At 36.8% G+C, this 24,017-nt stretch overlaps 1 protein-coding gene across 4 annotated transcripts in view; it reads left to right on the top strand.

The window, feature by feature from the left end:
- Positions 1-559: 559 nt before the first annotated feature.
- LOC139939828 (oxysterol-binding protein-related protein 6-like) overlaps positions 560-24,017 on the top strand; it is a 68,280-nt gene continuing 44,822 nt past the window's right edge. For all 4 annotated transcript variants that reach the window (XM_071935967.1, XM_071935969.1, XM_071935968.1 and 1 more), the window contains exons 1-8: positions 560-667; positions 8,003-8,450; positions 13,140-13,337; positions 15,117-15,170; positions 16,238-16,363; positions 17,752-18,031; positions 20,783-20,883; positions 23,752-23,853. In XM_071935967.1, the coding sequence (XP_071792068.1) occupies positions 8,373-8,450; positions 13,140-13,337; positions 15,117-15,170; positions 16,238-16,363; positions 17,752-18,031; positions 20,783-20,883; positions 23,752-23,853 (939 nt within the window). In that variant the 5' untranslated portion in view covers positions 560-667; positions 8,003-8,372. The remainder of the gene's footprint in view (positions 668-8,002; positions 8,451-13,139; positions 13,338-15,116; positions 15,171-16,237; positions 16,364-17,751; positions 18,032-20,782; positions 20,884-23,751; positions 23,854-24,017) is intronic.

A 24,017-nucleotide genomic window follows, 5' to 3' on the forward strand; every position in this document is an offset into this window, starting at 1 on the left:
TAGTATTGCTCGGTAAAAATAACAATGAAAGATAGTTTAAATTTCCGGCTTATATTTGTAACGTTAGATATAATAATAATAATATGAATCGCTAAAAAAAATGCAAAGGCCTACCTACTTATGGAAAGACAATCCCTTTGCCGACTCAGTTTTCCCTCCTCCAGTGATTGACAGCCGCGCACGACTTCACCATCAGCATTTTTAGTTTGTTTGATCCAACTCCAATTGTATTTATCCCCAAATGACAATTAAAAGGACGAAAACTTCTCTCTGCTTGCAGCAACTCCGTTTAAAAGTGTACAGCGCATTTCGTGTGACGAACGGTCTTCACCCGTTTTAAAAAATACGCGCGCGGCCTGCGTTTAGACGCGATGTCCTATCCAGTCAGTATAATGGAGATCAATGGTTTTGATCCATATGGTTGTTTGACACATACATCTTGTCTCCAATAATTCTTGTTGCGCTATCCGCGACTAAATTGAACGTCGCGAATGAAGACTACGGCGCGGTATGAGAGGTTTGGGGATGTTACCCATCATACACTTCTTTTCCTGTCTGATAAAATTTGATGGTCGAACGAAATCGTCTGCCACACACACAAGTTCTATCCAGTGAAAATCAGCTTATTTACACGGGAGTCCACCTAAAACACATTGAGGAGTGAAACGTAAGTATGATATTAATAATTTTAGAGGCAAATAAGTTTTGGTCGATTTTTGTATTAATATTTAGGACAATTAAGCGATATAGTGGGCCTGGTGGGTTGGACCACTTGACTTTGCATGCACTGCAGTATACCTAGATTTCAAGTGCAGTGATTTCAACGTACGCCGGACGGATACGATCGGCCATGGCCGCCGGCCGGTCCGGTCATGGAGCAATTGCTCCATCCATGGTCCGGTAGAGTGCCCACGACCAGTAACAGTACCACTACCTACCAGGCTCTACTACTTCTAGAAACTATAAGGCTCCCCTGTAGGGAGCGCCTTATAGTTTCTAATTCTAGTAAGTGTACTGTAGGGGTTAAGTTAAGGCTCTACCATTCCAACAAATCCAATCGTTTGATTGTTGTCATCATCATATTGCATGGATAGATCATCATTCATAGATCTAGCTCTATGCCCTATGGATAGTAGAGAGTGTAGCCTGTAGGCCTTGACGTAGGTAGTTGCGATAACGACAACGTAACCCACTTTTTAAAATGATAAAAATACCCCAACAGTTCCTTTTGCTGCTTTCTCAATAAGTAGACGTTGTCCTGATGAAACTTTATACACGTGACTTTTATTGGGAAAAGTTTCCGTATGGCGCCACCACTTTTTCATTCGAAATAAAATAATATAGTATCTAATTTACCTGATTGATATATCCCTTTTTGTAAAAATGAGTGAAAAAGTGGTGGCGCCATACGGAAAGTTATCCTTTTATTGTATGTTTGTTGACATTTCAGCCAATAAGTCAGCATTACGTTGACAAAATTCCAAAAACTAATCTATGACCCTTCCTTTGATTATGAATTTACCATCAGTAGAATTTTATATGAAAGTGAAAAAATATACACTCCTCACTCATCTCGACAATAATAATAACTGTACACCTTACAAACGTTGGTGTTTGTTTAAATAGTGTTTAATTCTGATGAAAACTGTGGTGGTATAGGCCTACATGTATGTGAATGTGAAGTGGGGTAAATACTGGTCCGCATTATTATTATTTAATGAATTTTAACTCTCGTGCCCATCCCATGGCATGCAACTATTGCGGACCCAAAGAGCACCCTAGGCCCCAACTACATTTGTAAACACACCTCTACCAAAATTCTCAAAAAGATGCAATTCTTCACAGCGACCCTTTCTTTTCAGCAAACTTTCCTACAGTAGCACTCTAAATGAAATATAAGCTTCAAAGCCTTCTAGATAGTAATTTTCATTGTCACCCCCCCCAAGATTCTTAAAAATACAGGCTAGTGCCACTGCTCCCAGAGACCTTTAATAGTTGGCCGACTCACTTTTGAACACCTTGCTATATACATCAGTATGAATGACATAGAGCTTCCAACTCTCCCTTATTCTGCAGAAAATTCCGTGAAAATAGGGTAAATATCTCTGCTTCTGAAAGCATTTTCCACTGGATAGACCTTTCTATTGTAATGTCACAGCCTGAGTTTTTGCAAACTATGGAAAGCTATAAATAAGGGAATCAATGGGTAGTGAAGAGGTTTTCAACCAGTGGTTTAATCCCAACGAGGCCTGGTTTAAACCACTAGTTGAAAACCGATTCAACACACTTTGATTCCCATTCATATATACCTTTTCGGTCAAAAACATCAGCACTTTTTGGTCAAAAAGTAAAAATAAATGCAAAAATTATAATTGTTCAATGATTTCTTTCAACACAACACCCCTCCAGCTATGAAATGGTACAGGCCCTCCGCCGCCCTTGGGTAAATAACTCCTTATAAGGGAATGCTGTGTGTGTCGCGCGTATCGCGTGATGTGGCACAACTGTCCCGGCCGTTGCTCTCGTAGGAGAGAAGAAACTGTCTTATAAGAACAGGTGCAAGGTCGCGTGTCACGCCCACGAATTAACACTTTTTACCGGTCATAAACAAAGGTTTATACACACCCACGTGACGCGCTCTCCACCAATAGGAATAGCGAAACTGTCTGAGGTATTTATGAATGCAAAACAAAAACAGATTGGCACAGTTTGTAATTCAATTCAAAAATGCTGTTGAATTTGTTGAAAACAAGGCAACCAATCCTGTGTGATATAAGTATGTATTATTGAATTGTAACTTTGCAAAATTTGTTGAATTTGGTCAGGCTCACTAATCTGTTTTACAACACGATTGAATGTTTTGCTAATGTTCGGTGTCAATGCCAACCAGCGCGGTTTGTTAAATCAACAATTGAACAAAAAAGGTCTATAGATACATTAAATGTAATGAACAATTCTTTCTGATTGTTGAACAAAATCTCTCTGATTGTAAATATGCAAATGGCAATTATTATATGCGCCTGATGCACAGGTGTAAAATTTACACAAGTTATGATATAATGTTACGAACACTAGGGCCTATGTAAGTGTACGCAGTATGACTTTAAATACTCAAAACATGCAAGATTTAACTGCAGTGGGTATGGTGTGGTACAATTTTGTACAGTGTGGTGATGATGGTGTGGGACAACATCCGATTTGTACACGAATTTGCATCTAAAAATCATTATCTCATGTCAAGACGACTGAAGCCCACAACATTTTTTTAACATCAACTTACTGACGGTATCATGTGCAGTGTTGTAATGTATGCGCTTTGTAATGCAGCATTAATTTTGATGCAAAATTGATCCACTAAAAGATGGAACCCAGCACATTGTATACTGTACAGTGTCTTAATGATTTTCTAGCATTTAAAGAGAACGGTGAAAAAGAACAGGTTCAGTACAATGTAGTATAAAAAATGGAATGTAAGGGTAGGATTTGAGGCATTGCATGGTGAGGTATCAATAGATATTTGGTTTGCGGTAACACTATGTGTGTATCTAATGCCAGGTAGAGTTTGTTCCTAAAAAACTGTCTTGCTTTATTCTACTACCGCTGAGTAGATGTTCGTTGGTTCGGGAGACTTCTCAGTTCTGAAAAGAACCAACCTGCGGATGGTATTGAAAATAGGCTTGGACTACTACCAAGGGAATAAAAGGGTAGCGACGAGATCTTACACGGCCGTTTAAAGCCGGCAGGGTCGAATTGCCGTGTGATACGGCTCGGGCCTTTAGCGCACGGCAACAACCCTGCAAGGTTTTAAACGGACGTTTAATAACGAGTCACTACTCTTTTATTCCCATTCATAAATGCCCTTTTGTTTTGAAAAACATAAAAAAAATACAATTACAGACACTTTGACAGTTGAAAATTTGAGGTTTCAAATATTTTTTTCAAAAACTTTGTGAAGAGTCTGTTGGGGAGTAGAGAAACTGTCTGGGGTATTTATGAATTTAGCTTAAAGGATCGTGATTTTAACTGTACTACCGCTGAGTCAGTTCTTAAATTGGTCTCAACGTTTAAGGGTTACAGTTTTAGGGTTTGTACACTTCCAATACATTACTGTGTGGTAGTGCTCATTACAATGTTATTGTGCAGTTTTAGAATTCTGCATGTTTAAATTTGGGTTAAACAGAGACAAATTTACTGGAGTTGGATTTGAACCTGCGTCCTCCAGATTCAAATCCGCGTGCTTTACCAACTGAGCTCCACAGTTTGAAGATTCAAGTCTCGCTCATAGTAATTGTATCTTTGGTCTACCAAAATTTATATTAAAATTTACCCATTCAGTTTTAGAATTGCCTGCTGTAAATTTTAACATACAATAGAAACACTGACTGTGTGTTGTGTCTATGATGGTTTCCTCACTAAATGCTTTTTATAGCTCCATGGTATTAATACAATGTAGGAGGTTGTGCTTTCACCATGTAGTCAGTAGGCTGGGTAGGCCCTAATGGATTCTCCTATAGTGAACAAACAATACTCCATTATGCAGTACACATTAACTAATGGACTGGTTTTTGCAATTGATGGGTGTCCTTCCCACTTTGCATACGATTAAAACTCGGTACAATTTATGTCTCTTGATGAAAACATGATCCCACACGCTTATTTATGTAGGGTATTAATTTATAAAGTATAGGGCCTTTACCAGTTGTTCATCCAGTTGTACAGGTGTGTAACATTAAATATATTGCACATTGTTCAATGTAGCAATGCTTGTTCACCAGTTTGTTGTTAATATTTAAATTATATTTAAACAATGAAATTTGAATATATATCTGAAAAAGTAATTTTCATTGTCAATTTAAAACTGCAACTCATTTTGCTTTTGTGCACTGATCACATTTTGTCGAGTAGTTTGTATAGTAAGTAACTCTAAATGTAGCTCTGAAACCAAAGTTCCACTGTCAATTTTGATTGTTTAAAAGCTTACGGATTTTTTGCAAGTTGTTGTACATGAAAATGTTGATTTGTTTACTTTTATTTACACAGGGATGGGTGAACCAAATCTGCAAAAATATAGTATTTTATATACAATACTGGTAAACAAGCATTTGCCCTGCTTTATAGGAAATAAAACTGTGTGAATTTGCATTAATAAACTTTGCTTGGAGTTCAAGAACAGGTTCAACAGTACTGCGTAAGAAGTGCATGCACTCTTAAAACATGTGGAAAGTGTTACTTTTTTTAGGGTCAAAAGGTATCATTTGCAAGCTGTGCATGGTGGGTCAGTCCCTGCCAAGTGAACTCACCCATGGTCTCCTCGGTGACTTACCTTAGATTTGACTGTTAACATTTGAAAGCATTGAAGTAATCTACAAATTCTTCAAAATATTTAAGCTGCTTTTGTTAGTGTTTTCGGTCATAGATTTGGAAAAGTGAGTTTATTTTTTATTTTTTACACCAAACGCCAGTGCAAAATTGTTGTGTCCCTAAAATACTACTTTCCAAGCAAGTCTGACAGTGTCAAAATGTTGAAAATACATTATCCATTTGTGTGTGAAATATGGCATTTTTGCACAATCAAGATACACCTGTACACTTTTTTGCAGACACAGTGAACTGATCCTTGTACACATGTATACATTATCAAGTATAGAACCAGATTTTGAACTATTGGTGCATTCTAGACTACCATGCTTGTTGTCAATATCAGTTCTAAAAATTTACGGACAACTATTTGTAGGAATTTTTATGAAGTCATGCCAATTCTGAATTGAATAAGTTGACAAAACAAAACAAAGCAAAACAAAACAAAAACAAAACATAAAGTGTCTTCAAAGAGATTACTCAGCACAATTCCATGGAAAGGAAATCAGATATTGGTTGACCTTTATCTGTAGAGCCACTCCAACTACAGAAAGTGCCATCAAAGGTTCACCAACAAGGTTGAAGTACATGTTTCGCTTATGAACTTACCAAAATCAAAACTACATTTTATTTAACAGATTCATGTACAATTTGTCTATTCACTATGATGTAAGCATGAATCATAATGAAATATGATAAACGGAAATCCCCCAAAGTGCACACTTTAGATGGTTTGCAGTAGACACTTTAAAAAACACTTTATGTGTGTGAAGAACTCTGAAAGGCCCATGCCCACACCATGGGTAGACAGTACACCCCACAGATCCATACCCGATTTGTAAGTAGTATAACTAATTGAAACTGGGCGTCGTGAGTTGGCATAATTTCAGACTAAAAATATAAATCGCTTTGTTGACGATATATCATTGGATAATAAAGGCAATATTGCCAAGCTTAGTTTGGTATAAATGATTTAAATGTTTGTACAGTCCATAGAGCAAGGATAGGGAAACTTTCTAAAGTAGGACTGTTCTTTTTCTGCTGACACTGCACCTTTGCACTTAAACCACACTGCTTCATATATATATTCAAAAGGTGAACACATTGTTGATTGTTTATTTTGTAATTATTATTTTTTGAAGTTGTGTTTTCTTTAGGATGGGGGTCACACGTTGTTTAGTTTGCACAGTCCACTTTGCTGGGCTTGAATTTTGGAGAGGGGGGGGGGGGAATCCACAAGGCCACTGGGCTTGTAGCTCAAAATGTTTACTGGGCCTAAAATTCGTTGTACAAGACCCGAATCAAAAAGAGAAACATTTGTTGAACAAGAATTTAGAGAAGATTTATTACATACTGTTTTTTTTAGGTAGGTATCCCTCCATACTATAGTCAACAGAATTGAAAATACTTTTCAGGTTCAAAGTTTGTAAAAACACATTGACAACTTGACTTGTTCAGTCATGAGTTTACTGGTGTGACGCTAAAAACCCTGGCCTCCGGCCTGTGAGCCAGCGTTAATTTCAAGCCCTGCTTTATTACAGAATGTAATTTAAATGTGCACAGGGAATGACAAGTCTGTATCAGTCTGCTGAGATAACTTACTGCTAGTACCTCCAGGGACTATTATCAGTTCCTGATGAAATTAAACATAATCCATTCATCTAATCCCAGATTAATGGATTAATGGATTTTCCTCCTAGGCTTAACTCAAACTGATGCTACTGACACTAGCATGATAGTGTTTCAATACTTTTCAACTTTTTCTAAACACAAAACCCTTTTCACAGTACCGTGCCAATTCTTATGAAATCAAACCCCAGGAAATTCCTGGGGATTTGTAATCATACAGCCATCCCTTGTTCATTTCACATTTGATGCAGTTTTCCTGAAAAAAGTTGAACACTCCATGCTAACTTACACTATGGGTCATCTCACTTTAACCCTTCTCCTACATGTACATGTACACTCCTGGGATAAGGCCATACATGTAACCTGGGAAACCGGCTAAGTAAAAGGTATAGATTTTCTAAAAGGTCTAGATTTAGAATCTGCCTTGTTAACAATTTGAGTGTGACTGAAAAGGTCAACATTTTCCTGGGAATAACATTATAGTCAACTCAATTGAATGAATTTGACACAGTGAAGAAAATGAACAATGGATTGTACTTAAAACTGTTGCCATACATGTAGATGTGCCCTTTGCCAATGAGAAAATGCCTTGGTGCCCTTGCCCTTTCAATAGTATGCACTTTTGATCCTGAAATGTAATGTTGTGGTGAACCGGTAGTGTGATTAAGGCTACATGTTTAGTGTATTCTTGAGGAAAGCATTCATGTAGCAAATAATCAAATTACAAGCAACTTAACTTTAATGAACAAAATATTTGTGGTTTCCTGTGCTGGATGGACCTCTACGATGCACTCTTGAAAGACTTAGCCATTTCAAATGTTGAGGGATTCCCAAACGAGTCTTTATGGCGCCTGCCAGTAGTTGTACGTTGTTAAATCCATAAACATGAAATATAAATGGTCCATGTGTAAGTCATTTTGATCCCTGTAATCCATTGCATTCTCACAAGTGGAATGCACTTTAACAGAGTAATTGAATTAAGTTCTCTTCTTTACTTTGTTTTGTCTTTCTACAGGCCTTCACACTGTGTGCTACTTCACCCCATGATGGAAGTAACATCGAATCCGGGGGAACTTTAGCATTGAAGAAAGAATGAACAAAGCCTGATGTTCAGGTGTATGCATCTACAGCTCCTCTGTATACCCTTAATGTGGTGAAGTACTTTTGTTTACAAATTAATTATCAACTTGACTTCTCTTCAAGCATCAACCATTTTGGAACAGTGATTGATATATACGTCAAAGGAAGCCCGAGGCTTTCTCAATGTTAATTGCTTCAACAGTGACACTTGACACCGTCTGAACAACAGACTACATTGTTGACTTTTGCCTTGAGTGTGGATTCATTACTTGTATAAGGTTGATACAGACAGAGCATGAACACTAATGGAGGATGCAGATACTAAGGAGAGGAGGCAGCGTCTTCAGCAGCAATCAAAGAGAAATTCACAACCGGCCGATATGGTAAGTTCAACTAGCCTTGATGAGTGTTAAAGCAGATGCAGTGAAAGATTCCCCTTGTATACATTTTGCATAGCAAAATGCTACATGTTTGCAAATTGTACTCAGTCGCTACTCGCATATTTTCATTTCCTATTAAGTATATAAGCATTCAGTGTGCACACAATCTGTTTAGTCAAAATATTTTTCTGTGCAAAGTTGATAAACGAAATTGTTCCCTGAGATGTACTATCAGGCGATTTGGTTAAAAACTGTTACTATACAGTAACAATGATCAGTTTCTATGCAGCCCTTTATCTTTAGGCATCCCAAACTGCTTATAACAATTTTTGTTATAAGGTAACACCTTAAAGGAACACGTTGCCTTGGATCGGTCGAGTTGGTCTTTGAAAAGCGTTTGTAACCGTTTGTTATAAAGTCGATATGGTTAGAAAGATATTGTAAAAGTAGAATACAATGATCCACACAAAAATGCCTCGAAATTGCACGGTTTTCCTTTTACCTCGTCGACTAACACGGTCGGCCATTTATGGGAGTCAAATGTTTGAATGGCCGATCGTGTTAGTTCGCACAGTAAAAGGAAAACCACGCAATTTTGAGGCAAACCTGTGTGGATCATTGTATTCTACTTTTAAAACATCTTTCCAAACATATGCATTTTATAACAAACGGTTACAAAAGCTTTTTTATAGACCAAGTCGTCCGATCCAAGGCAACGTGTTCCTTTAAGGGTTACAAGGTTAAGCGGTGCAGCACTATCTACAGCAAATGTATACCAGAAACAATAGATCAGGCCTCTTTTGTTATCAAAGTTTAACTGGGTTGATGCATTACACAACCTCAGGATCATGGCTTTTCGTCCCATCCTCATTATAAAACAGATGGGAATTCAACAGTAAAGTTGTGGGTACAATCATGTATAAATCTCTTTTGGCGTTAGGGAGGAGTGTTGGCTCAGAAGAGCTATTGACAAAAATGGCTGTAAGTGTCTTGCTGTTAAAGCTTAGGTGTCAAGCCCAGGACTTGAACTCACACTCTGCTGTTGATCAGAAACACCAGAGCCTGAGTCCAGTGCGCTTGACCGCTCAGCTGGGATAATATCATGCGTGTGTGCTAGAAAGGCACATCGTGTGTGTAGAATGTGTGCACAGTATTTCTTTTTATAAACAATTACGCCTGCAGACAAATTAAAACTTCCTGCTTGTATTAAACTGGGAATACATGTATGTTAACATTGAGCGCAGATTTATCTGAAAAATACACCTGCCGCCATGCTCCATGCTCCATACAAATTATCAAAATTAAAATGGCAAAAAACAACTTGCAATTGTTGCAATTGTTTGAAGAAGTTACAATGTGTGTGAATTGCTGTCAAATCTGTAGGCAAGTTTGAATGGAACTTGGTGAGTGAGAAAGCCATTTTAAAGAGACAAAGCTCTTTAATGAGTTTTTTGTAAAGATCAATTTACTCTAAGAAATTGTGATTTATTTTCATTTTTTATAGAAAGGACTGCCTGCTTATAATGTATATGTTCAGGCATGAACTTAAGTCTAGCAAATGTACACACATGTATTGCCCTGGACAATTGACTAACTGCAGGCCTACAACATGTACATACATACAAATGTATTTTGTATTTGAAGTCAGTCTTTCTATTGTGCATCTCACTCAGATAATGGAGCTATTACTAGAGTCAATGCTATGTTCTCAGTAAATTAAAACTGATCGTGTTCATTACATCCTGCAATATACATTTAATCTTGTGAGAGAGACAAGCAATATTGACTTTATTGCAAGTAATATTGATGAGCCATTTTATTGACATCTACATGTAGGCCTACAATATAGATTTATGGTCCAACTCCAGTATCTAATACATGTATATTTAGCCTTGGCCAGGCACTCTGGTCCCTCCACCATCCAACATGGAATCTAGCTAATTATTATTGATGGTCTTATCTTATTGTACACACACACTCAGTCTTATTTGCATGCATTAGTGAGGGGTTATGATGTGCAGATTCTATGATGCTGTTAAACTAAACTTACTGTACATCATGTACGCAAGTACAGTACATGATCTGAGTGGTACATACAAAAGATAAACTCGCCTAGTAGTACACAGTAAAGTATATTTGCATTAGTCTTCGCAAATTCACCATTTCATAAATTTCGTACATATTTCGTGCTGGACTGCAAAAAATGGTAAGTACATGCATTTTGTTTGTATCACACAAGATCGTGCTCATTTACCATTTGTATCATCACGAACATGGAGGTAGCAAATAAATGCAACTGGATACACACACAGTAATCAACAACGAATAAATGCACAACTTGTGATTCATGGTGTATTTCTGGCTACATGGTTTATCCATTCATTTGGGAAGAGCTGAAGTTTATTATGAAAGACCTTGAAGCACACCTTGCCAAGTTGTAATTTATGGAGCTGGGTTGAACTGCACAAATTTAGCATGGTTGTGTTACATGATAATGGACTGAGGTTTACAGAGCACAAATTGATCTATGATTGTCCAATTTAATGCAATGTATTTTCAGAAATCCACTTCTTTGATTACAATATTATACTGGACAGTTAGTTGATCAATAAACATACACCTGTGTACAGTGATTTTAAATGACTTCATTCAGGTGTCATTGGACTTTACTAATCTTAGGCTTACTTGGGCTACCTGAATTGGACTCCTGGGGTGGATTGCACAAAGAGTTAGGACTGGTCTTATCTCAAGTTAGGACCAGTTACTCGTCCTAACTTAAGGACTATCCATGCAATTTGTATATCACCTAGGACTAGTCCTTAGTTAGGACTAGTCCCAACTCTTTGTGAAATCGACCCCTGAACTTGCCCAAATTGCGAGATTGTTGTTCCTTCGCAAAATGTCTTTGCACTTCACTGGCATACTTTTTTTCTGAAAGGGCAGGGCACCAATGCATTTTCTTCTTGGTAAAGGGCACCCTAAATTGTAAATTTTCTAATGGAGCATTTCAAGGGCACCAATGCAATGAGCATGGAGGCTTTCGTTGCCTCAATGAAGTATCAGGCCTGACTTTGAAGTTGTGATAACTCTGTTTCTATTCTTGAGTATAATTTATTGTTTTAAGGTCACAGAGCTGTGGCTGCTGTTTCACTATTGCACAGGAAATCTTCCATGGCTAATCACAGGGTTGTAATGTGCATGTTTAGTACCGACAGTTCTACTTTCTTCTTGAGAGGAAGTTGTCCATTTGTTTGTACCCTTTGTTGGAAACCAGATTTATATTGAGATAAATTGTTGAAGGAAAAGTTAACACTTTAACATGCCACACTTTCCCTAGTTCGTGCATCCTGGCAATGGATGTATACACAAAGTGCATTGTTTTTGTTTGCAAATTGCCACTAAAAAATTGTGCTTTCTTTCATAATATTCAATGTACAAAGTATGGGATAGGAGAACAGTGTGCGAAATTAACGGTTGCCTTTTTGTTTTTAAAGGGCTTTCATCAAAATCGGTAGCTTAATTTGTTGATCAATATGTTTGGTGCCGTTTTGTAATATTATTTGAATAATTTATTATAGTTCTTATTCATAGGTGCAAACAATTATACTAGATATTGACTAGTTCAACACCACTGTAGTTTGTTGTGAGAAAATAGAATTAGCTGTTGCAAACTGCTTACCAACCAAAAGGATCTATTTTACATATAAATTAATGCATAAAATAGTTCCTGGCCTGAAATGCTCAATCCCAGCAGTCTTTCTCAAAGACTAAAAGAAATAGTTATTTTGTCTAATGATTCCTTAAAACCTGTACTGAATATATGGCAATGAATTGTGATTGCCAGGAAAGATGATCCTCCAAACAATGGTACAATGGCTTTAATCTGTGTAAAATGGCTCTTAAAGAATATTATGATGTGAATTACACCCATAGGGCTGCACTGAGATAGGTGATGGTTAGAGGTGTGATCAATATGGCACATACAGTGTAGATTTATTCACTGCATGTGTATTTGTGTGCAGTATACCATAGAGCAAGGAACAGGATACTAAATGTGCGTTGCTAAATTTATAGCACTGTTGTAATCAAACCTGTAACTTGTGGCATCCCTTGTACAGTACATGAAGGCCTTACATTCACTGTACACCTTTGCCATTGTAGTAGAGATTTGGTTCCACAAATTTAATTAAACATTGAAAAGAAATCCAGGGTTTAACACACGTCATGAAAAGCTGAGTATAAACAACTGAGTGTGGTTGCAGTCTAGAACATTCAATATTTGCAATACAGGTTTCTCCAGTTTTTGGCAAAATTACACCGTATTGAACCAAGGTCTTTTTGAATGTTTCTGCAGTACTTGGTCTTTATAAATGTACACATTTTAAATGCCCTAATTTGCCTTCTGGAGCATTATAAATGGTTTTATCTTGATGTTTTTTTTGTGAAATTAAATGTAGTAATACAAAAATAAAACTGATATATGTAAATAAATTTGTTTATTTTGTTTTTCCCCGGACGAAATGTAGGCGTATTACGCAAATGGCACATATCAGCCTGATATGCTAGCTTACGTGCAAAATGGGGAGAACCCAACAATATTTTCTCAAAGAACACCCTTTTCATTCTGACTGGGAGGACATTTCAGTCTCCAGATGCTAAAATTAATGTACTTATTTCTCGTCTTGATTCAAGGAGCCTATAACTGAAACCAACTCATTAAGTCTGCCGTCTTCCACTGGTACGACTGCACTTGATGAACCTGACAAGAAATCTCCCAAACTCCTCCCATTGAATCTACAGAAAGCCGGCGAGACAGTTGCTAAGGAACCGGGCAAGATTGAAGGATACCTCCTCAAGCGACGGAAACGTCCCATGAAAGGATGGCACAAGGTGGAAAACTTTGATTTGTCTTTCTGATTTCATTTTTGTTTTCACTTGTACAATGTATATCTGTTAGGACTAGCTGAGAATATTTCTTGTACAATGTAGGTACACATAGATTTACCTAATTTGAAATAACCTTCTAGTTTTCTTATTTGTTTTTACCTTTACACCGATGTGTATTATGCCCTGTACTCAGAGAATTTGGGAAGTACTCAGAGAATTTGGGAAAGTACTGAGTATACAGTGCTTATACGTCTCTCTTAATATTTATGCATGAGGTAAGTCACAATGCTAACTCAAAACGAGGCTATGGGCGCAGCCACTGCAAGTGATGGGGAGCGTGCGCCCATAGCCCCAATTTGGGTAAGAATTATGACGTCATGCATAAAAATTAAGAGAGGCGTATACCCCATTGTAAGGGTAAAAACAAGTTATATTCTTTATCGCCGAAGTGTTGGATCTTCTAGTTAGTCTCCATATATTGTTCACATTTTTCATGTAAACATTTTGAAGCACTGGACATCCAAGGACAGTTTCAACAGGTATGGAGTATCCTTCGGAATTGAATCCTTCAGAACAACAATGACAGCACAAAACTCTGGCAATACCTCAAAATACAAAGATAAATAGAGTTTGTACTTTGTACATTGCAAAAATGGTATTCTTGAAATAAGAAACAAATAACATTCCATGAAAAATATTGTTGTGTAACCGTCTTATTGAATGAGATTTTTGGGAGTGACCCAAGATCAAGTTTTCTTGAAAAAAAGAGTTTTTCTCATTTCAAGAAAACAATTTTTGGCAGTGTACAAACAAACTGTGTATTGGAAAAGAAAAAAATATATTCAGCGTCGACATTATACTCTTTAATAAAATAAACAAACTTTAAACTATTCCTCTTTTAAAAAATGTTTTTCCCAATTTGCTGGGCTATGTAGATTTTGTTTCTTTAAAGATTTGTGGGAGTGACACAAGAACAACTTTTCGTAAAAGAGTTATTTCTTGTTCCAAGAATTCAATTGTTGAGCAGTGTACAAACTGTGTCTCAGAAAACAAAACAAAAAACACACAGATCTTAAAGACATTTCCATTCTTACCACAAACGATTTCTAAACTATTCCTCTTTTCAAACATGTTCTTCATAATATTAGGGCTTTAGGTAATGCCATGTTTTTGTAGACTGCAATGTTTCTGTATAATTTTCTAGTTCTTGTCATGCTTGTGAGGTGTACTGATGTAACCTGCATTATGCAGTGCCACAGTTAGTGTGTTGAAAAAGTACTGAAATTCATCAAGAAGGGATGAAGGTTGATTATTTCATTAGCACTGTACACGTTTGGTAATTGTCAAAGACCAGTGTTCTCACTTGGTATAACCCATCATAAGCATAAAATAACAAGCCTGTGAAAATTTGGGCTCAATCGGTCATCGAAGTTGCAAGAAAATGATGAAAGAAAAACGCCCTTGTTAGACGAATTTGTGTGCTTTCAGATAGGAATAAAATACTTCTAGAGCCTAGAAGTCTTTTTTTATTTTAGTGAGAAATTACCTCTTTCTCAAAAACTATGTTACTTCAGAGGGAGTCGTTTCCAACAATGTGTTGTACTACCAACAGCTCTCTAATGCTCGTTACCAAGTCGGTTTTTAAGTTAATATTTGTTTTGAGTAATCACCAAGCGTGTACCTTCCCTTTAATGGGGTTATTCTGGTAACTGAATACTGTGTAAATGATGCAAAGCTGTCGTCGCAGAATAATAATGTTATATTTTCCTTCTCTATCTTTAGAGGTATTTTGTGTTGGAGAAAGGTATGCTGACCTACGGCAAGAATTGTGGAGAGGTGAGAGAGAAATTCTTAAATTTAGTTTTGCATTTTAAAGTGGTTAGTTGGTTAAATAAACATTTTTTGATTATTTTAACATAACCCACAAGCAACTGACAGGGTCGCTTCATTCATTTTTAACTATCTGAAAATGTTTGTTTAAAGGGAAGGTGCATTTTCTTTTCTTTAAGATGATTTTTTTTTAAAGGGATGATACGTTTGGTAAGCCTAATTATTCTTTAAGTTAATGACAAGAAAACCTTTGGTAAGAAGCCTACAGTAGCTCTCGATAGTATAAAGCTTTTTGAGAATCATTTCATTTTGCAGTAATGGGGTTATTGTAAAAAGACATCAGTTATTATGCCCTAAAATTTGAATCTGAGATTTTGTATCCTGTTAGAGATTACTCTTCCTGCGTGGACATATCACTCCGGATTTTTGGCAATATCTCAAAAACGCAACCACATTTTTAAATGAAATTTTCACAGGTTAATTTGATTGTATATGTATAGGATTAAAACAATTGAACAGTTTCAGAAACCAAAGGTGTATTTTGTCTTTAAAGGCAGTGGACACTATTGGTAATTACTCAAAAGAATTATTAGCATAAAACCTTACTTGGTAACGAGTAATGGGGAGAGGTTAATAGTATCAAACATTGTGAGAAACGGCTACCTCTGAAGTACCATAGTTTTCGAGAAAGAAGTAATTTTCCATGAATTTGATTTCGAGACCTCAGATTTAGAATTTGAGGTCTTGAAATCAAGCATCTGAAAGTACACAACTTTGTGTGACAAGGGTGTTTTTTTCTTTCATTATTCTCTCGCAACTTCGACGACCAATTGAGCTCAAATTTTCACAGGTTTGTTGTTTTATGCATACGTTGAGATACACCAAGTGGGAAGACTGGTCTTTGACAATTACCAATAGTGTCCACTGTCTTTAAGTCAATCGTACTTCAAATGAAAATTTCACAGTATTAAAATATGACTCTACTAAATGTACACATTTATACCCGATTCCATTGAATTAATGTAATATTAACGTCCTACATACATATAAATGTAATCCTATGATTTTTTCAGCTGATGAAAGGCAAGATTCATGGCACTATTGATGTTCTTGCTGCTGTCATCTCAACAGAGAAGGAAGGGGATAAGAAAGCCAGACGAATTGATATTGACACTGAAGAGTTTCTCTATCACGTTAAGGTTTGTAGATTCCATTTACCCTCCAGTCGCTTTGTCTTGTGCGTCTAGGAGAGTTTTGGCAGAGGCAGATAGTCAATGTGTGATCAATAGTTTCAAACGTTAAATAGATTTGCTTCGTGACAGCTGCTTGATTGAACTACTGCTAAATAAGGGAATCAATTTGTGGTAAAGAGGTTTTCAACTAGTGGTTTAAACCCAACGAGGCCTGGTTCTTGATAATTTTACCGAGACGAAGTAACCTCTGCCGACCTCGGGTAAACAACTCCTTATAAGGGAATGCTGTGCGCGTCACGCGTATCGAGTGATGTGGCACAACTGTTTCAGCCGTTGCTCTCGACCAATAGGAATGAAGAAACTGTCTTATAAGAACAGGTGCAAGCTCGTGTGTCACGCCCACGTTTCAACACTTTTTACTGGTCTTAAAAAAAGGTTTATACACACCCACGTGACGCGCTCTCCACCAATAGGAATAGCGAAACTGTCCGAGGTATTTATGAATGACCATTTAAATCACCAGTGTACTACATTTAGCAATGTGTTTATTTGCCTTGCATGGTAGACACACATGTATTAGAGGATTGTGTTGTATTGTCAATACCTGCAAGAAAGACACTGCTAGGGTTGAAACCTAAGGCCATTAATTCTGTTTTGCATTTTAGGGTTTAATGTTTTTGATAGGTCCATTTAATTGGTAAGCAGTTTGCCTCATTTGAGGGCTAATTCTTTTTTTATCACCCCAGACAAATTAATTTTTCATTTTTTCGTCTTCAATTACTACATAATAATGAACCATTTTTGTAGAGCGCATATCACAATCACAGAAAAGTCCCTATGCGCTTTGAGATGAAATCAAAAGAGAAGTAAAAGTTTATACATGTTATAAAGATCATGCTGGTGCCAGTAAAAAAATAAAAAATAAAAAATAAAAAACACAATTACAGTATATCTCAATATTTTGTTTATGATAATTTTTGTTTAATCTGGTCTTATCAAATAAGCATTTTTTAGAAACAAAAACAAATGTAATAAAACTTGTATTTTTATGACTTAAAAAAGAAGAAGAACTGGTTAATGCAGGCTTCATTCATATTCTTTCTACTTTTATCTGATTTCCATCGGCTTTGGACAATCCAGCAAAGGTTTTTTTAAATCAAAATTTGCCAACCAACATTTTTAGTGCGCATATACAATTTACATATTTCATGGGAAGGCCTTCTCATGAAATATGTTAAAAGGTCTGTTGAATGAGTGTTGCATGCGGCAGCTCCCAGGATTTAAACTTTTATTACATGTATGTATCAAATGTCTGTGTAGGTTATAAGTAGAAACTTTTGTTTTCCTGAAACTTTCTGACGATGTTTTTGTTCTGTATTTCCTCCTGATATTAGGCTACCTCCCATGATGAGTTTCTGGCATGGCATAACCACCTGCACCTTCATCAGTCCTACCGTAAACAAATCCAACTAGCTCAGGAGATGTTAGGGGACAGGCCAGCCCATCCTGCTGCAAGTCCAACCAGTGAAATCACCCTTAAAGCAATGACGTTGGAGCGCAGACGTCTGAGTCTGCGTAAACAAATGTCTAGGTACAGACTACCAGGGCATTCGAGCTCACAAGGCTCAGGAAGCTGGAAAAATGAAATAAGTGAGCTGGATAAATGTTCAAAAGGTGAGTGTTTGAATTGCAAGTTGTGGAAAGGTTTGCGGTAACACCATGTAATGACTATCTCTGAATGAGTTGGGGTGGTTCTGAAAAGAACCGCTGGTTTCAACTCGACGTTTTGATCAGTATGCTCTGAATGTCTTGTTATTGCAAGTTGTCACAGATTGCAAGTAGTGGCAGATTGGGTTGATGATAAAAACTGAGTCCACTGCAGGTCGGGACTCTAACTGTGTCAGGTAGGGTTCGAACACTGGACCTCAGGTCCGAGGCACACAATTTTAGTGTCAGGCCAGTAAATTCACGACCGTGGTACAACCCTAGGGGTCTTGAGTTCTTCAGTTGAATAGTAATAATAATAATAATAAATAATAATGGAAACTTATGTAGCGCCCATCCATGTAAACAGGCTCCTGGGCAATTAAAAGAAAACCTATTAAAATCTATATAGATACATTTATAATACCCAAGAGAAAATACAGTTAAAAAATGTAATAAATGCAGACTTTGTATGCAACAATCAATAATTCAAAACATTGAGAATAAACCCAAGTTAAAAGGGTGGAATTGCCCCAGAGAATAAAAATAGTAGCAACCTCATTATGTAATATCTTTGTGAGAAAATCTGATAGTATCTTTCAATTCTCTTTAGTATGAAAGTACGCTTACACATAAGACAATTAAGATCTACATGTATACTGCATGTAGATCTTCTCTTAGGGCTTGCTCCACTCATTTTGATTCCATTTTTGTAAAATAAATTCTGGTCTAGAAAACATTTTGAGCTACAAGCCCTACAATGTAGTGTCTTGCCCCCAAATTGCGAGCCCTGTCAGGTATAGCATGTATAGTTACGCATCTTACATAGTTTAGCTGTTTTCTCATCTGTGGCAATGGAAAATCAAACTACGATATTAAACACAATCATTGTCTCTGGTTTGCAACAGAACTGGGAAAGCAATAAATATATCACATTTCTCTATTAATCAGGAAGAGTGCCCAATACATGTATATCAAACTACAAGTCAACCAAATAAATAAGCATCGTATTCTCCATGCTATTTTATATCTCAAGGTCTGTGCAGTACTTTCTTGCCATGGCAACAGTCTAACTCAAGATTAATTGGAAAATTTACTCTCTTTTTTTTTTACAACCTCTCCTCTTGGGAGCTATTTCTGGGCTCAATTTCATAGAGCTGCTTCAGAATCAAAAGTAGCTAAGAAAAAAAAAATGATGCTTACCACAATAAGGTTACCAGCCAAAGAAACATGACATGTACACTTTAGATCGGTATCCTGTTATTGTTTGCTAAGCACAACATTTTTAAGCACAATTGTCTGCTTTAGCCGCTCTATAAAATTGTGCACAGGTTGACAACACATCCACATGTCCAGTACAGTAACTGTTTAACTCACAAGCTAATTGTATACACTTCACTGCTTGTCTGATCTGGATTATTCTGTGGGAATTGATGAAAGAAAAAAATGAATTATTCAACGAGTTTGACTCATATGCTCTCAATTTGAAGTGCCATGTTGAATAAGTTCAACCAAGTTTTCAAATTGTAATTTCGTCTACTCAGTGCTATGAGGTCATTGATTGCAATTTCATACTCGGATAGTGATTAAAGGGTCACTAAATAAAAAATTAGTATGAAGAAAAAATAAAATAAAAAATGTTTTACTTAGTACATTTAAATGAATCTTTCTTTTTGCCAAACAAATGCTTTGATGATCACTCTTGATTAATAAACTCCATTTACCAGGAGCTCTGAAATATGCAAAAGCGATTTTATGAAATACATACAAATTGCACTAAAGACTTTATACATGTAGTTCCGAGCAGACAAAATCACCTCTTGTCAATTTAATATGAACTGAACCAGGATGACGGCATGATCACATTCAGATTTTCAAATTAATCTGAACGTGATAGATACTTCTCTCCGGAGATTGATAAATACTTATTAATAACATTTCCTCGCAATACAATCCATAAGAAGTCATCGACAGCTGAAAATGCTCAAGGCCAGTCAAGGCAGTCAAGTAAAGGCACTGGACACCTTTGGCAATTGTCAAAGACCAGTATTCTCACTTGGTGTATCCCAACATATGCATCAAATAACAAACCAGTGAAAATTTGGACTCAATTCGTCATTAAAATTGTAAGAAAGTAATGAAAGAAAAAGAAATGCTTGTTGCATACATTTTTGTGGTTTCAGATGCCTGAGACAAGCTTCATTCAGGCCAGAAGTCTTTTTCAGATTCAAACATTTTAGTAAGAAATTACCTCTTTCTCAAAAACTATGTTACTTCAGAGGGAGTTTTATACTATCAACAGCTCTCCATTGCTTATTACCAAAATAAGTTTTTTATGTAAACTAAACATATTTTAAGTAGTTACCAAACAAGTCCAGTACCTTTAATAACACCTCCTCTCAATACAAGCCAAAGTTATGAGGACAGCTGAAAATACCCAGGCAGTCAATTAAAGAGACTGAATGTCATTGGTAGTTACACAACATGACTGCGAGCATGTTGTTATAAAGGTTTACATACATTATAAATTAACATCTTTTTGATACAAGATAGACTGACAAATCATACTGTCAGGAATGCTGTACTTTCTGGCACCCCGAACAAAGATATTGACAAAATAGGGAGACTGCAAAGATTAGGGATAGATAGCTCAGTTGGGGTTGAAAAATACATTTTTTTTATTAGATTTAACCATTGAATATCTTTTTAACCTGTAAACAGAGTTGACAGAGGCTGAAAATAGTATAGTAACGCTGTCTAACATCCTTCAAGATCTACTCAACCAAGAGTTACCATTTCCGTATGGTAATCAAGAACCAGAGGTAAGACTCTTAAAGGGTTAGGGTACTTTTTGTATGACACAAAACACAATGTCCACAGATTTTAAACTTACAAGTTCAGAAGATAGTGATGGAAGAAAGCTTACCGTAAAACATTAGTTGCTGAGGTGCTGTAGTTTTTGTGACATTGTTTTTCTCATTGATGAGTAAAGACAATGTCACAAAATTGTTCGTCTCAGAAGACGAAAATTATTTTTGCATGTATAATGTATTTACCAGTACATGCGACTCTCTTGAATTCTGGATTTGAGGCATTGCATGGTGAGGTATCATTATATATTTGGTTTGCGGTAACACCATGTGTGTATCTACTTGCCAGGCAGAGTTTGTTCTTAGAAAACTGTCTTGCTTAATTCTACTACCGCGGAGTAGATTGTTCGGGTGTTCAGGAGACTTCTCAGTTCAGGTGTTCGGGAGACTTCTCAGTTCGGGTGTTCGGGAGACTTCTCAGTTCTGAAAAGAACTGTCCTGCTATTACCAAGGGGGATGGTATAGAAAATAGGCTGGGACTACTACTTTACCTTAAACATGTTAAAGGTTCGTTATTAACTGTACTACCGCGGAGTCAGTTCTTGGGTTGGTCTCTCCTGAATACATTGCTTTGTGATTGTAACTTTTTACTCAGAACCTTTTTATCTCCACTGCCTCTTGTCCTCAGCGAGCATCCTTGGCTCCTTCAGTTTCTTATTGGAACATTCTTTCATAATTGGATTTGACGTTCTTCCTCCGCCCACAATAACATTCTAATTTAATGTACAGATGCTTTGCAAGTCATTCTTAGCGGATGATGTCTGCACTTGGGTGTCGCACTGCCATTGCTCTTCTTGTCGTCTGTAATTGTCAGTCCCGCCTTAAAGCCCCCTGGGTTTCAGGGGACATTTCTTGTGGCAGGACGGCTTTGTAGAGGTGCTGGTCACCTGTTCCTCCTCGCCTTTTTTTCGTATCGATTTGTATTTCTATATTTTTATGCCAGTGTAAAGTCTAATAAAACTAAAACTAAAACTTAATAAATCTGAAGATGGCCAATCTCAGTCTTCCAGTGTTATGGACTAAATGCTTTTAAAGGCAAAGTGTACCTTTGGTTTTTGGAACCTTTCAATTTTGCTTATCCTATTTAAAGCCATTGGACACTTTCGGTAAACAGTATTGTCCAAGGCCCACACTTCGTGTATCACAACTTCTATATGAAAAAAACAAACCTGTGAAAATTTAGGCTTAATCGGTCATTGGAGTCGGGAGAAAATAACGGGTCAAAAACCCACCCTTGTTTCCGCACGTTTCGCTGTGTCATGACATGTGTTTAAAAGAAATCCGTAATTCTCGATATCGAGAATTGATAATGTTTTAATGTTTTCTCAAAAAGTAAAGCATTTCATGGAATAATATTTCAAGAGAAGTCTTTCACCATTACCTTCTGTAAACCCTGTAAGTTATTTGAAAATCTGTGATTTTTTTTGTTCCGAAAGTGTATAATGGCTTTAAAAACATGTTCTTCATAATATTGGGGCTAAAAATTCTGTACCGAAAGTGTCCAATGGCTTTAAATGTAGATACATACTGTACATGTATACAAAGTTTGATGCGAATATGTCCACACAGGAAGAATAATCCCTAATAGGAATACACAATCTGAGAAATGTTACTGACAGCAACGCTTCTCAGATTCAAACTTTGTGGCATAAAAATGGTTGCCTTGTTACATATCCACATTAATACTTTGAAGTGAAATGTTTCTCAAAATGCTTTATACACTTAGTAGACTTCTAACCAAAAGTTTTGATTACCATTAAAGGAACACGTTGCCTTGGATCGGACGAGTTGGTCAAAACAAAAGCGTTTGTAACCGTTTTTTATAAAATGCATATGGTTGGAAAGATGTTATAAAAGTAGAATACAATGATCCACACAAGTTTGCCTCGAAATTGCGTGGTTTTCCTTCTACTGTGCGAACTAACATGGTCGGCCATTTATGGGAGTCAAAATTTTGACCCCCATAAATGGCCGACGTGTTAGTCGACAAGGTAAAAGGAAAACCTTGCAATTTCGAGGCATGTTTGTGTGGATCATTGTATTCTACTTTTACAACATCTTTCTACCCATATGCATTTTATAAAAAACGGTTACAAACGCTTTCCAAAGACTAACTCGACCGATCCAAGGCAACGTGTTCCTTTAAGAGTGATTACCAAAGGTGTACCTTCCCCTTATATATATCTTCGCGGTTGAGAGGGGCTGAGAGTCTGAGAGGGGCTACGTCGTTGGCTGTGTTTAAACGCCTCCTCAAGACATTTGTATTTCCAGAACCATTCTAAATTGCTCCTCTTTTTGTTTCTCTATTAGCCTGTCGTTGGTCTGGTTTTGTTTTTGTTCTTGTATTGCCCTCCCTTTGTTAATGTTAGGCGCTCTGTTCTTTGTATAGCGCCTTATAAATGCTTTGTATTATTATTACTATTATTATTATTATTACAGGCCTGTATGCTTCGTTTTTGAAAGGGCAAAGGCAACAAGGCATTTTCTCTTTGGCAAAGGGCACCCTATGAGGAAATTGTAAATTTCTACTGGAGCATTTTAAGGGCACCAAGGCAATGGCAAGGGGCAACAGAGGCAATCGCCTCCGTTGCCTCCGTGAAGTATCAGGCCTGATTATTATTATTATTTTTATTAGTTTAAAGGTATGGCACAACAGTGGATACTGAAAGAAAATTTTTTAATTAGCCATCAGTGTTCAATAGGCGTGTTGGTCTTTTATCTGATCAGCTGATTTCCTCTTACTTTTAAATACAAAAACAACTTACCTTCTTCTAGTAGTGTGTAATTTGTTAATGATTTCAGCAATGTTTTCTTTCTTAGGTTGATGACATTGCTGGTCAGAAGAGATCCAAGGGAAAGCTGTCACTCAGGAAAAGCAAAGCCAAGAAGTCTTCCAGCGAGACATCAGTAGTAGATACACGGGTAATAACATTTTCATTAAGAAGTCCCCCTCGATCCATTAGTTCTTTTTAGAACTACATAAGAAGTCTCCTAAAACCAGAAATTGTATACTCCGCAGCAGCAGACTTAACTAAGTACAGACAATAATGTTCAAATAAAATATTGAGGTATTAGTTTTCTCTTTC

This window comes from Asterias amurensis, chromosome 7 (assembly GCF_032118995.1).
Source record: "Asterias amurensis chromosome 7, ASM3211899v1".
NCBI lineage: Eukaryota > Metazoa > Echinodermata > Asteroidea > Forcipulatida > Asteriidae > Asterias > Asterias amurensis.